This window comes from Colobus angolensis, unplaced genomic scaffold (assembly GCF_000951035.1).
Source record: "Colobus angolensis palliatus isolate OR3802 unplaced genomic scaffold, Cang.pa_1.0 Scaffold15, whole genome shotgun sequence".
NCBI classification, from domain to species: Eukaryota; Metazoa; Chordata; class Mammalia; order Primates; family Cercopithecidae; genus Colobus; species Colobus angolensis.
In genome coordinates, this window is record NW_012114599.1 from 13,227,635 (window position 1) to 13,241,098 (window position 13,464).

The 13,464-nt window shown below is 39.7% G+C and overlaps 1 protein-coding gene across 1 annotated transcript in view; it reads right to left on the reverse strand.

Moving 5' to 3' along the window:
• The window catches only part of CRIM1 (cysteine rich transmembrane BMP regulator 1 (chordin-like)), a 197,723-nt gene that overhangs the window by 148,244 nt on the left and 36,015 nt on the right, over window positions 1-13,464 (reverse strand). The window contains exon 2 of the mRNA XM_011935981.1: window positions 9,260-9,433. Coding sequence (XP_011791371.1) covers window positions 9,260-9,290 — 31 coding nt within the window. The 5' untranslated portion in view covers window positions 9,291-9,433. The remainder of the gene's footprint in view (window positions 1-9,259; window positions 9,434-13,464) is intronic.

Below are 13,464 nucleotides of genomic sequence, written 5' to 3' on the forward strand. Positions count from 1 at the left end.
AACAATGAAAGAAGTAACGGAAATCAAAATTAGGTCCAGTGACTACTTGAAGATACGATGTTCTCTGAAATCAGCACAACAAATCCATTTCTCTGTGCAGCGAAGTCGATTCACATAAACATTCTATAACTTTTCTACTCAAACTGTGGTGAAAATGGGCAGTAACAGCTTCTCCTGGGGCTTGCTGGAAATGCAGATTTCCCTAGCCCTAGTCTAGTCCTAGTTAAGCAAGCTCTCTGTGTGACCATCAAGCTCTCACAAGTTTGAGAAACCTAGGAGACACCCTCAGTGCATGATGCACAGGCTTCCCATGGACCTTCAGCTCCGTATGGGAATGTGGGTAGGGGCGGAGCTGGGAGCCTCTATCTTCCCTGTGCTTATGCAATGGCAGCAGGTTTTTTGCTACAGCTGAAAAGTGTCTCCATGAAGTGGTTCTAGTGGCAGGAACGTTAAGAGGAAATTCTGGTGCACTATCTCAAAGGCGGCATGAATGCTAATACTCCCAGCTCCACTAGATCACATTCACTTGTGTGTTTTGTGTGAGCATTTTACCCCACGCACATTAAAAAAAACCCAAAATGCTTTTGAGAAAAAAAAGTTATATAAATAAAAATATGGTATAGTATTTCTTTCTAAATACTAAAGATTTGTTTACTGACAAACATTACAGATGACATAAGATTTACAACATTTTATTAGGCCACACACAGCACAGGGTTGTACTATAGCCTCTAGACCAACGACAAGGTAACAATCGAGAAAAAAATTTAGCACGTACACTTTACTTGTGTAAAGAAAAAAAAATGTGAAATAAGTGAAATGTAAAAAACTAAAAATGGAATAAGAAACTCATGATATTACCATTTCCTTTGGTAGCACTGAAATGGTAAATTTAGAGTACAGGATAATTAAGTTAATGATCTGAGGCAACTGTTATCTAGGCTTTTAAAAACGAAAAGAAAAAAAGGCTATAAAACAGAAGTCTTTGTGTAAAAATTAGTTTCATTTCAGAGAACACAGCCATACTATATAAAATCAAAATATAAAAACAAAAAAAGTAGGCTCCCATAGTGTATCGAAAATGCATTGCAATTTAGGTCCTTTAGAAAATAGTCCTCAGGTAAAAGCAAAGTCAATTTGCACTGGTGAATCTGAGGAGTAGTGGCACATGGCATGTGCTCAATACGTTCTTTTTGAATGAATACATGAATAAATGCATGAATGAATCAACAATTAAAGCAGCTCTAAAACGAAAGCGGCAGCCTCAGAAGGTACTTGTAGAGAACACTGAGTACCTTCTGGACTGAAAGAGTCTATGACTATAATCCTGTTTCTTGACCTCTCTATCCAATTACTTAATCATTTCAGTGCTTCTACTCTAAGCTAGCTCTAATCCCAGGTGTGGATCTGACCAGCTCTACTACAATCAAATACTTTTAAAGGCTTTTTTGAACAAGGGAGTACAAATTAGTCAACCAATCAATGAACAATTAATTAAAATAATATATTCCATTTTATACATCTGAATATCACGGGCGCTGGCAATTGTGCTTTAGACTTTCACTTGGCTGACAGTAGCAGTCCTCAGAGGAGTCACTTCCTCCACCAGCTTCACTGCACGGCGTCCTTTTATCTCACTCTTGGTGTGTTAACACTGCCGGTCACTTTTTTCCTCCATTATGCATATTACTGTCACATTAATCTTCCTAAAAAAGGTCATACTCCTCACATCATTTATTACTCAAAAGTCATTAGACACCACAATCTCCCTCAGAGGGTGACTCATAAATCCTTATCTCCAGCTCAGATCTCTCCCTGAGTTCCAGACCTGTAACCCTCATCCTCCTCTTTATTCTCCATAGATACCTCAAATATAACCAAACAAATCGAGTATCTACCTCATGCAACCTCCCACAAAGCTGCTCTCCTTGTATTTCACATTCTAATAAATGACACCACAATATATCCTGATCATCATCTTCCCAAAATCTATCCTGACCACCTCCTCTCCAGCATTCATCTTGATAATCATCCTCCCCAAATCTGGAAGTCTTCCCTTTCTTCATCCTCTAAAGTCTATCAGCCACTGAAGCCCACTGACTCCACCTCCTTAATATCTTCCTATCTGTACCTGTCTGTCTGTCCTCTCTTTTCTATCCAAGGCTGCTCTTAAACTCTCCTTCCCTTCTGTTGAGCCAATCAACAAATTTCTCAGAGTTGGACTCAATTCCTAGTTCCTTCACAAAACCTTCCTTGATTTATCCATCTTATGAATGCGGCGCAGTTCTTATTTGTCCACTCAATAAAAAACAATGACGTATAGTATCACATGCCAATTTTTGATTGTCCATTTTTTTCTCTATAGTTAGAGAAAATAATTCACAACAGCCAAAAAGGATAAACCATTCAACATTCTCCAAACGTTTTCAGTTAAAACAAAGGAGAATTATCTAAAGCCCTAAGTGTCTTCCTCCTTTTGCAAAATGTTCATTGTGCAAGCAGGACTAGTTCCACATATTCTACATCAGTCTAACCAATGTGATGTGTGATGCAGCAATTATGAAAACACATTTTATGGATAACACAGACACCCCTTCAGCCAGTTCCTGCTTGGTGATAAATCACTGCAAAGTAGGTTATTTTTACTTTTCTATACAAACTCCCAATGAGGTTATACCTTTTTGTGGAGAGATCCAGCTTTTCTCATGGATATCTCTTTGTAATTATACACTATAGAGTATGTATCTATGAATTCTAATTAATGAGTTACTGAATTACATTTAAAAATTCCTTGTGACTAATAGCTCCATGTGGATGTCAAATATAATTTGCCCAAAACAAAACTCTTGAGTCCTTCCTAAATCTGCTCCTCCCAATAGTAAAGGGCACTACAATTTGCTTCAACTCCACATCTAAGAGTACTCTTTGATTTCTCTTTCCCTCAACATCCGTATCAACAACTTCTGCTAATTCTATTTCCAATGATACCTCGAATCCACCTATTTCTCTTCATCTCCAACTCTCAGGTATGAGTCCCCATTCTCTCTTACATGAACTACTGAAAGAACTCCTACCAGCCAGCTCTGTTCACACTCTTGCATCTCCCTACCCCAACCAGTCTCCTTTTCCACCATATTCATCTTTTAAAAGACAAATCACGTCAAACCTTTGCTCACAGTCCTTTAATGGCTTTCCTGTGTACTCATCACAAAATCCATACACCTCACCATCATCTACAAGGGCTCAGGTGGTCTGGCCTTCCCTTCTTCCCTCCCTCCATTCTGGTCGCACTGTTTCTTCTTGCTAGTCCTTCAACACACCAAGCTTGTTCTCTCCTTAGAGCTTTTGCAGTTGCTGTTCCATCCATATAGAATTCTCTCTCCTCAGGTCATTATAAGGCAAACTCCTTTGGGCATTGAGATTTCAGTTTGAACTGCCCTTCTTTCATAGAATATGCCCCCGACACCCCTGAATAAAGGAAATCTCCAAGTAATTCTCTATCACAGCATACTGGTTATTGTTTTCCAAAGCTTTTATCATACCATATGCTATTTTCTTGTTTATTTATGTATTTATTGCCTGTGTGACCATCAGGTTCTCTCAAGTTTGAGAAACCTAGGAGACACCCTTAGTGCATGACTCCCAGGGTCTCCATGGACCTTCAGCCCTGTATAAAAATGTGGGTGGGCACAGAGCTGGGAGCCTCTGTCTTCCCTGTACTTAGGGGATGGCAGCAGGTTTCTTGCTACAGCTGAAAGTGTCTCCACGCTACAGTTCCGGTGGCAGGACTTCAGTCAAAGTCCCCCTTTGGAATTAAGCTCCATGAGAGCTGTATCCTCAGCAACTGCAACAGTGCCGCATATGTATCTGGCATTTCATAAATACTTGCTGGATGAAATGAACACATGAATGATTTCCAGTGTGTTTTATATTCTTAATCGAATGTGGCCTGGTTTCATATTTCTGATTAGTTCTTGAATTATGATCACTGAATTACAATAATTTTTTAAAAAGCTATGTATCTAACTTGGAATTACAGGCAAACTTAAAAGTTCAACTTACTCACTGCATCATGGAAACCTTTGGTACTGACATTACTTATGATCACTGAGCCCAGAGAGACCCCTAGAACACCCCTGTGGCAGCTGCAGAGGCTGGCACTATAGAGGCTGGCACTGCTTTTACTACTGCATCAAACTGATGTGCCCATGGTGCACTAATTTCACTTTTGTGGTGCTCAGTCTAACATATACCAAATCACTGATGAATAGGTAGTAAGGCACAGAAGTATAAACTTTGTTAAGATCAAGGTGGGATGACTTGCAGGTCATTCCCTTTTTCAGACCTCTTCCTTAGAAAATACAGATCACTCTGACAAACTCTTCTGCACAAAGCCATGGCTGACTGTTACCCAGTATCCTATTTCCTTTATATTTTTGACAAACTGATTTTATGGCGATATGTTCCAAGTATTTTAGAAAACTGAGTAAAATCCAGGACCAACTCCTTTTAAACAAACATAAGTAATACACAGGAACTTTTTCAATGCCCAGAAATTTCCAGTATTCTCCATAAGTCTATAATATTGAAATGCCCTGCAATAACTTCCACACGTTTTTAAAAATGTTATAGCAACATTTCAAATTCATTTTCAGCATAACCACCAAAAACACAGAAATGGAGACCCATGTTTTCTCATTATGCTCTGCCAAGAATACAATTCTTCTTGCCCTATGCCCACCACTGCACACCTTAATACTATACACTACTCAAAGAATAGTCCCTAAAATGAGGCTTTAACTAGACTATTCACCTTCCTGTAAGAGATTTGGGAGCAAGTCTAAATTCGCCAGGTCATCCATCATCATCATTGCATCTTACCCCCTCTTGGCTTTGCAAAATCACCCATGCCCTGCACAAGCCTCCCTCCCAAATCCCATTCTGCGCCTTCTAGAGCTTATCAACAAAATCCTTTCTGCCCTTATTCTTCCCTCTGGATGTTCCCTTCACCTTCTTGTGTAAACTGAAACCTAGGTAGTATCTGACTACTCTTTCTCCCTTGAAGTCTTCTCAAATGGGAATGGCTTTATCTCCCACATTCTATAAATTCTGGTAGGGGCATAGGTATCCTCTTTGTTCTCACTGCTACTTTCAGATCATTCTTCCTTTTCCCCTTTAAAAAATAAAACTTTGTCCACTTGAAGCATATGCAATTAGACATCACCAGCCACACAGAGCTGTGGCATTTACCTGCAAAACTTCTGGCTCCATATCTCTTCCCTGCTACTATTCCTTGGCATCTTCATCATTGGTAGAGGCACTTCATCCTGACTCACCTACCTGACCTCCCACCCCTAGTGATGTTCTTCACCCCTCTTCAATCAACTACACTACATCATCCATGGTAACTTCTAACCCTCATTACAACCAATAATAACTTTGTCTTCAAGTATTCATTTCTACTTACTTCCTTAGCTATCTCACTCCAGTAATTCTTCAATCCCACTAGAACCTCCCCTCTACTCTCCGTATTACTGACTCCCTGATTATGTCTCCTTCTCAGTATAGGTTACATGGGCAATCACTATAAAGCTCTCTTATATAATTCTCAATCCCCATGACTCCCTCTCTCTCTTTCTATCAGAATGGTCAGGAAAATACCCAACCTGCTACCTCTCTTACCTACACTGCACACCTACATCAGAACTAGAGAAAATCACACAACTGTGCTGGCTGGCCTCTCTTCAAAGGCATAACCACTAACCTCAAGTAAGCTGTCAGCACCAGCAGGTGACCCTACTACATTTCCCTAGTTAATTCATTTGTCCTTTCCTTTAAAGGTATCTGTTTACATTTTCCTCTTTCTCTTTGATTTTCCACACTCTTTCTTCCATCTCAATGTCAGATGATGACCTTGTTTTATACTCCCCTGAGAAACAGAAACAATTTTATTTTCCTTATTCCTCAAAGTCTTTGCTCCTGCAATCGCCCTTCTTACATTATTGGCTTTTCCTTCTTACTAGATCATTCTGGTCATCATCCAAACACGCTGTAGTATCTCCTGTATTTTCTTAAGCTCTTCTTGACCCTACATTCCCCTAAAACAATTACCCCTATTTTCATTACCATTTTATTACGAGACTCCTCAAGTCTTCCTACGTCTATAACTTGCACTATCATTCTACTATTTCAGGTTAGAAACCCTAGAATCCAACCTGTGTAATTTTCATTTTGTGTAATTTTCATCCTTCCCCTTCCTGCTAGCAGACACTGTAGGTTCTTCCATCAAAATGGTGCATATATCCATCTCTTCTTTGCTGTTTTCCTGCTGCCACTCTAGTCCAGTTTCTTGTGGTAACACATCTAAACAGCTGAAAAGCTCTCCAATGAGCCTCTTGACTGCCATTATTTCCCTCTGCTAATTCATTTTGCATTCCACCACAACCAAAGTCTGCCTGATGTTGACTTCATCATCTTCTTTCTGATTCTGTCTGTTCATAAACCCACAATGATCTCTGATTGCTCATATTACCTGGCTTAAGCTTGTTGCACAATGTTTAAGACATTTCATAATCTGGTCCTATCCTGCCTCGAACCTTTATTTCCTATTGTCCACCAACATAAAACTCTGCTCTTTCAGACCAGTTTCCCTAGTGTGTTCCACGTAAGTCATGCAGATTCCCACTTCCACATTTTCTTCTTTCGTCTATGTTGACCTCACTCCTGAAATCCATCATCATCACTATTCTAAATTGTTTAGAGTCTACCCTCCATGATACCTTATCATGCAATTCAAAATCATAAGTTTCTTGGCACTGAGGTCCTATAGAATTCCAAGTCTCTGTCACTATTAATGACGTGAATATTTATTAAGTATGATTTTATCACTAATTCTTTCACATACAATATATACCTGAATATAAGTACACTTTTTCCTTCAAAATTCCTTCTCAGAAAAGGGAAATCCCCTAATCCTGATTTCTCACAAGATCTCACATACTGCCTGGTGCTTTATTTTGAATAACAAAGCACTGTTTGTAGAAGATACATTAACCTTAAATGACCTCAACTAATTCCACATTTGCATTACATAGAAGCCATCTGAAATAATAAGTTGGAAAATAACAGTTAAAGAAATTCAATCAGATACCGTAATTATTCCTGTGGGAATGATCTCAAAATTGGAAATGCTGGATCTCACAAACACCCTTTTTAGAATCACTTTAAAAATCAATAAAGTTAATCTCCACATTGCAAAGATCATAAATACATGCCTAACTAATTGCAAATGCAAGTGTCCTAATTTTATGTGAAGAGATACTGGGTTTTGGGACAAAACTTCCTGTGATAGCATCATCCTTAGATTCAAAATCTGCTGCATCTGAAACAACTTAGGTGGCAGTGAAGAGGGCATGTTCAGGAGCAGGGCATTAAATGACCTGGAAGGGAGCCTGAGTAGAGATAATGATAGCAATGGTGAGGTATTCACCATTCAGGACAGTTTCCTAAAAATGTAAGAATGGCAAAAAGTAATAATTCTAAATTGCTGTATGACTTTACATGAGTTTAAATGTGTATGCACAGTTAAATTATTTTATTTATTTATTTTTTTTGAGGTGGAGTCTCGCTCTGTCGCCCAGGCTGGAGTGCAGTGGCCGGATCTCAGCTCACTGCAAGCTCCGCCTCCTGGGTTTACGCCATTCTCCTGCCTCAGCCTCCCGGGTAGCTGGGACTACAGGCGCCCGCCACCTCGCCCGGCTAGTTTTTGTATTTTTAGTAGAGACGGGGTTTCACCGTGTTAGCCAGGATGGTCTCGATCTCCTGACCTCGTGATCTGCCCGTCTCGGCCTCCCAAAGTGCTGGGATTACAGGCTTGAGCCACCGCGCCCGGCCCTAAATTATTAACTATGTAAACAGACATGTGATCACATCATCTGTATCCCTAAATGTTTACATACTGAAGTTGGCAAAATACTCTTTTATGGCAGGCAATGGGTGTGGGGAGCAAAGGGCAAGTGAACAACAGAAATGAGTTAGGTAACCAATGGTATTGTTTAAGTCATGATGTGACAGGAAAAATACTTGGTGTGGTTAGTACTAGCACTGATACTCATCAAATGCGTGGAAGCTCAGTTTCCCAATGTTCAAGTTCAAGGACTGGACTAAATGTTCTCTAGGATCCTCTGCAATTCGCAAATGTTACTTCTATTGTTTTCTACTCTATTCTTTTCTAATGACTCAGGAGCACTGGTAAATACAAAGAGAAACGTTATTTTGTAGGCTACTGCAAATTTCTTCTTCCTTACCATTTAATATAACTTGGAAACGAAGTATGTTTCCAAAACTTCAGTCCTGCTTTACTGCCCTTATAAGCTTGAATTTTGGACTTTAAGAATTCTTGGTATTAGATTACCAAGCATTCCATCTTACAATGACATCATTTTAGAGATAAGAGGTATATTTAAGAATGTCTCTTTCAGCATCTTTTTCCCTCAAGAAGAAACTAGGGGCTACAAGAGTTTAATGCTGCTCAGCGGCAGAACTGAGACCCAAACCCAGGCTTCACTCCTTCTGAATTCTGGCTATGAGCCATGACACCAAGCTCTGGGTACTCCACAGGAGATTACTGTGGTGATGAGTCATATTTTCAATTTCTTGAAGTTTTTTCTCAGTTGTATGTATGAATGTACAAAAGTTATGGGCCATATCAGTATAATTTTCTTGTTACTTGAATGCAATTTCTGACTTTTCTCCAGAGGTGAATTGCCTAATGATCCCTCCACGCCCTATGTGATTCCTGCCTCCAGTAAAATCAACCTAAGCCTTCAATCATCACTGCATAACTCTCCCATTTCTGCTAAAGAGATAACTCTTTCAAGCCAGATGAGCCGCATTTCTAATTAGCAGACACTCCTCATGGAGCATCATCCTACAGTAAATCAAACAGAATGGACCTGGAGACAACAGATGCTGATCTCAAGCACACCGCTTGTGAAATCATCCATTATGCACAGGTGGCCTAGGAGGGCTGACACAGAGGGCCCCGCTCACACCACTACAGCACCGCCATTCCATAGCGTCTTGGAAACACACTCATCACATCAGCACCTGGTAAACTTTATGCACCTTAGTTGGGATTAGACAAACTACCACTCTCTGTAAACTTCTCTTTGCCTTTTCAAGCTCAAATACTATTACTACTCAGAGTTACATAATGGTAAGGCTTACGACCGGATGGTTAACAAAAATTAATGCTTACCTTCAATTCTCTTTAAAGCTGAAAGGCACATATCCTGACTTGGAAATTCAAAGGGATTGCTGCAGGTTCGAATGGTGTTACATTCACATTTCCCATTGATTATATTGCAGCCAGCAATAAGGTTTTCATTGCATGGTTTAAAACCAAGCAGTTGGTCATCAGTCCAGTTCTCATCTGTAAAACAATTAACAACCAGATAATGTGTGTTTGCAGCTTCATTCAAAGGCCTGTTTGAGGGCAAAAATGCACTGGGATGTCAAGATTAACATTCAATTTTGACAATTTGTGAAAAGCAGTCTGGCTGAAACTTTACAAATGAATGAAACCCAATCTCTTCGTAGTAACTGAGAAAACTGAAATAATAGCCATACACGTAGGCATTAAATAGCTATATGCACAAAGGTTTGAAACAAAAAACCACTACTTCTCTTATGTGTTATTACAACAACAATTGAGATGCCTTTAAAAATGTTTAATATCAAATAAAGATTCCTGGTTTTTTTCATGTTCAATACAAGAGTCACATTTGTCAATCTACAAAATTATTTTTTAAAAAGTTCTGTTTTGGCTAGGCACAGTGGCTCATGCCTGTAATCCCAACATTTTCAGAGACCAAGGCAGGGGGATTACTTGAGCCCAGAAGTTCATGACCAGCCTGGGCAACATAGTGAGACCCAGTCTCTACAAAAATAAAAAGAAAACTAGCTGGGCATGGTGGTGCATGCCTGTGGTCCCAGCACTCAGGAGTTTTGAGGTGGGAGGATCACTTGCCCGGCAGGTTGATCACCCCACTGCATTCCAGCCAGGGAAACTGAGTGAGACACTCTTTAAAAACTGATTTTTTACTCTATTGGTAGGGACCGACTTCAGATTTAAAACAGCTCTTCAACTTACTACATTAAGGCAGCTAATAATCAACATCAAAAATCAGACACCACCAAGAGTTACAGTGGAGGGGATCCCCTCTAATGCATTTGGGGACAGACTGGTAGTATCCATCACTGCCAACCCAAAGTCAGAAACAACAAAACTAAAGGCCTGCAGCTCAGTGACAGGCTGAGGTAACTGAATACTGAGGCTGAGACCAAATCAGGTTCTGATCAGGGAATGGAGCAGACCACAATAAATAAAGTACATTTTAAAAACATCTATCATGGCTCAGCTCCAAAAAAATGCAATGAATATGACAGAATCATATGCAGGCTCAATTCTTAATATTCCTCATAGTTGAAACATCTCTTATAGGAAATTAGACTATCTTTCTATGAATCCTTGGGCCATTACATGGGTTTTTCCCACACTTAACATTATCTTTAACAGATACTTTACCCACCTGAAATGGGTACTGCCTGTTACATAGTAAACATGTTTCTGATAAGCATATCTGAAGAGAATTTTTTAAAGTACTTGAATTTCAGAAACCTTAAACCTCTTGCTCAAACTAAGGCAGGTATAAATGCCATCTTAAGAATCTGTTTTTGGCTGGGATTGGTGGCTCATGCCTGTAATCCCAGCATTTTGGGAAGCCGAGGTGGGTAGATCACCTGAGAACAGCCTGGCCAACATGATGAAACCCCATCTCCATTAAAAATACAAAAATTAGCTGGATGTGGTGGTGCGCGCCTGTGGTCCCTGCTACTCAGCAGGCTGAAGCAGGAGAGTTGCTTGAAACAGAGAAGCGGAGGTTGTAGCGAGCCAAGATCGCGCCACTGCACTCCAGCCTGGGCAACAAAGTGAAACTCCGTCTCAAAAAAAAAAAAAAAGTACAAATGAATGACTCTGATTTTTAGAGGGTTAGTTTTTATTGCTGGCATCACTGCTCAGCACATAAGTGAGACAAAAGTGTGCTCTCCCGGACTGAAATAAATAATTTTCTCATCAAGAGGGTCTTTACAAGAATGTCATTTACTACATAAAGAGCTTCAGGGCGGTCCTTTGAAAAGGGAGAATAGAAAATCTCTTGTGTTTTGATTTCAGGAGATCAGGCTCACTTATTTGATCAAAGCCTCAGCTTTTAGTAAAATGATTATCTTTCGGATGTGAAGTTTATACCAACACACAATTTATGTTTTAAAATTTGTTCTCCTATTTAGCCTATATTTGGTCCGAGAGAGAGAGAGAGAGACAGGAGGGGAGAGAGAGAGAGAAGCAATACACACACACACATATAACATATACACACAAAGGTACATTCCTATCTTCAAGACAACAATGAAATTAGTAAAGTACTCTGAAAGGAAAATCAGAAAAAGAACACCATATTGAAAAAATTCAACATAGAAAAGAAGGTGATATTTGTCTTCAGTTATAATAAAATGTGCATCCAAGTGATTGCTTATCTGTTTAACTGTTAACATGCCAGTAGTACTAGCATTTTACTATAGTTCATTCAGATTTGCCATGGAGGAATTTTTGTAACTACATATGCAAATTTATAACTGAAAGACAGTTTAGCCCTAGGAATTAAAAGAACTTGTAAGAAATTCAAGTAACATTTGAGCTACTGAAAAACTCTGTATATCTGTCCTCCTTTCCTTCATAGTTTTAAGAGGAAACCTTTATTACTGTTCTTATAAATACGTGCAGTTACTGAGTTGATTCTACTGCAGAACTTTTTCCACAGTAAACATCCCTTCCCACCATTCTAATTGGAACTCCCTGAAGACACCACTCTCCTGAACTACCACAATGTCTTCTAACCTGGCTCCCTGCCACTATTCTCTTGTCACTCCACCTCACTCCCCACAATGTCCCCAGGTCCATTTTCCTCAAAAAACAAACCTGCCCAGTAATTATCTTTTGGCAACAAGAAAATGTCCCAGCTTCTTACTGCTGAATATCAGCTTCTTCATGGCATGGCTTGTAGCCACTTCGGCAGACTCGTCTTTCACCAGTCCCTCTTACATCCTAATGCTCTAGGCACACTGAGGCTCTCACCACAAACCTGCAGGAACTGCTCCCGTGCTTTACTTGGGAGTGTCGTCCACCTGGAATACCTCCTTCCCTTCTTCCTCTGATATCTCCTGCTCATCCTTCAAAACCTAGCTCAGATGTTACCTCTTTCAAGAAGCCTTCTCCACCTGCCCCAGGAGAACAAGGTGCTCCATCCTCCGTGCTCCCACAAACATCTGCACAGACCTGTTCTCCCCTACCATAGTGGTTTTATGTAAACTATAATTCCCCAGTAGACAAAGAAGACTCACATATGTATATATATACACATATGTATATATATGTATTATACATGTGTATATACACAGATACATACATGTCACTGGTATGGTCAATGCAGTTGTATCTTTTTTTAACAAAAAAGTGCCTAATTAAAAAATGATTAAAAAATATATATACACACACCCACATACACAAAACATCACAAGGAAAACTATGCTTCAAGATATAATAAAGAACCTGTTTAAACAATACAAATCCTGTTTTAAAAGCTTACTATTACAGCACTATATAACACATTTCAAAGAAATGCTTGGAATACTGGGCGCATTTCTCACTAGGCATCACTTCTCATTACTCTCCTCCTCCACCGTTCAGCTCTAAGACTTCAACCTCTTATTACCTGGCTGGCATCAACAGTCCTTCCAAGCAGCCCATCTCACAGCAAATTGGTTTTCACTGCCACATGCTTTTCTCTGCCACCCCACAGGAAGACCATTTCCCCCAAATCTGGAATCAGAACTAAAAGGCCTTCGATGAGGCCGCTGGCCCCTTGCTGTTTTCTCAGCAGAAGTTTCCGGGCAGCAGCAGCAGACTCACCTGAAGATGCTCAGGTGAAGGTGACCATCCCTCTCAGAAACATTGCTGCCACTATGTCCAGACAGGAAGCATCTCTGACTCTAAAGCTAACAACATCTGAGACACTTTTATTTTCTTTTTTTGAGAGTAAACTCCTTCAATGTTCTGCCTGTTCCTAATCAATACTTTGGTTTTCTTCGTGGGAAATGGTTTCCCTAGCAATCACCACTTCATAGGATCAAGTACAACATGCTACTGAGACAAATGCTTTTCTGGTATTACAGAACATTACATTGTAAAATAATTTAACAAAATCAACAAGGACTGAAGCAAAAATGTAATGAGCTTTGATTATAGAAATCAAATCTGAGCCCAAGAGTTCTGTCAACAGCATTTGGCAAATTATGTTTTAAAATCTCTCTTTTCCTAAGTAAATCCACATACACAGCACAAGA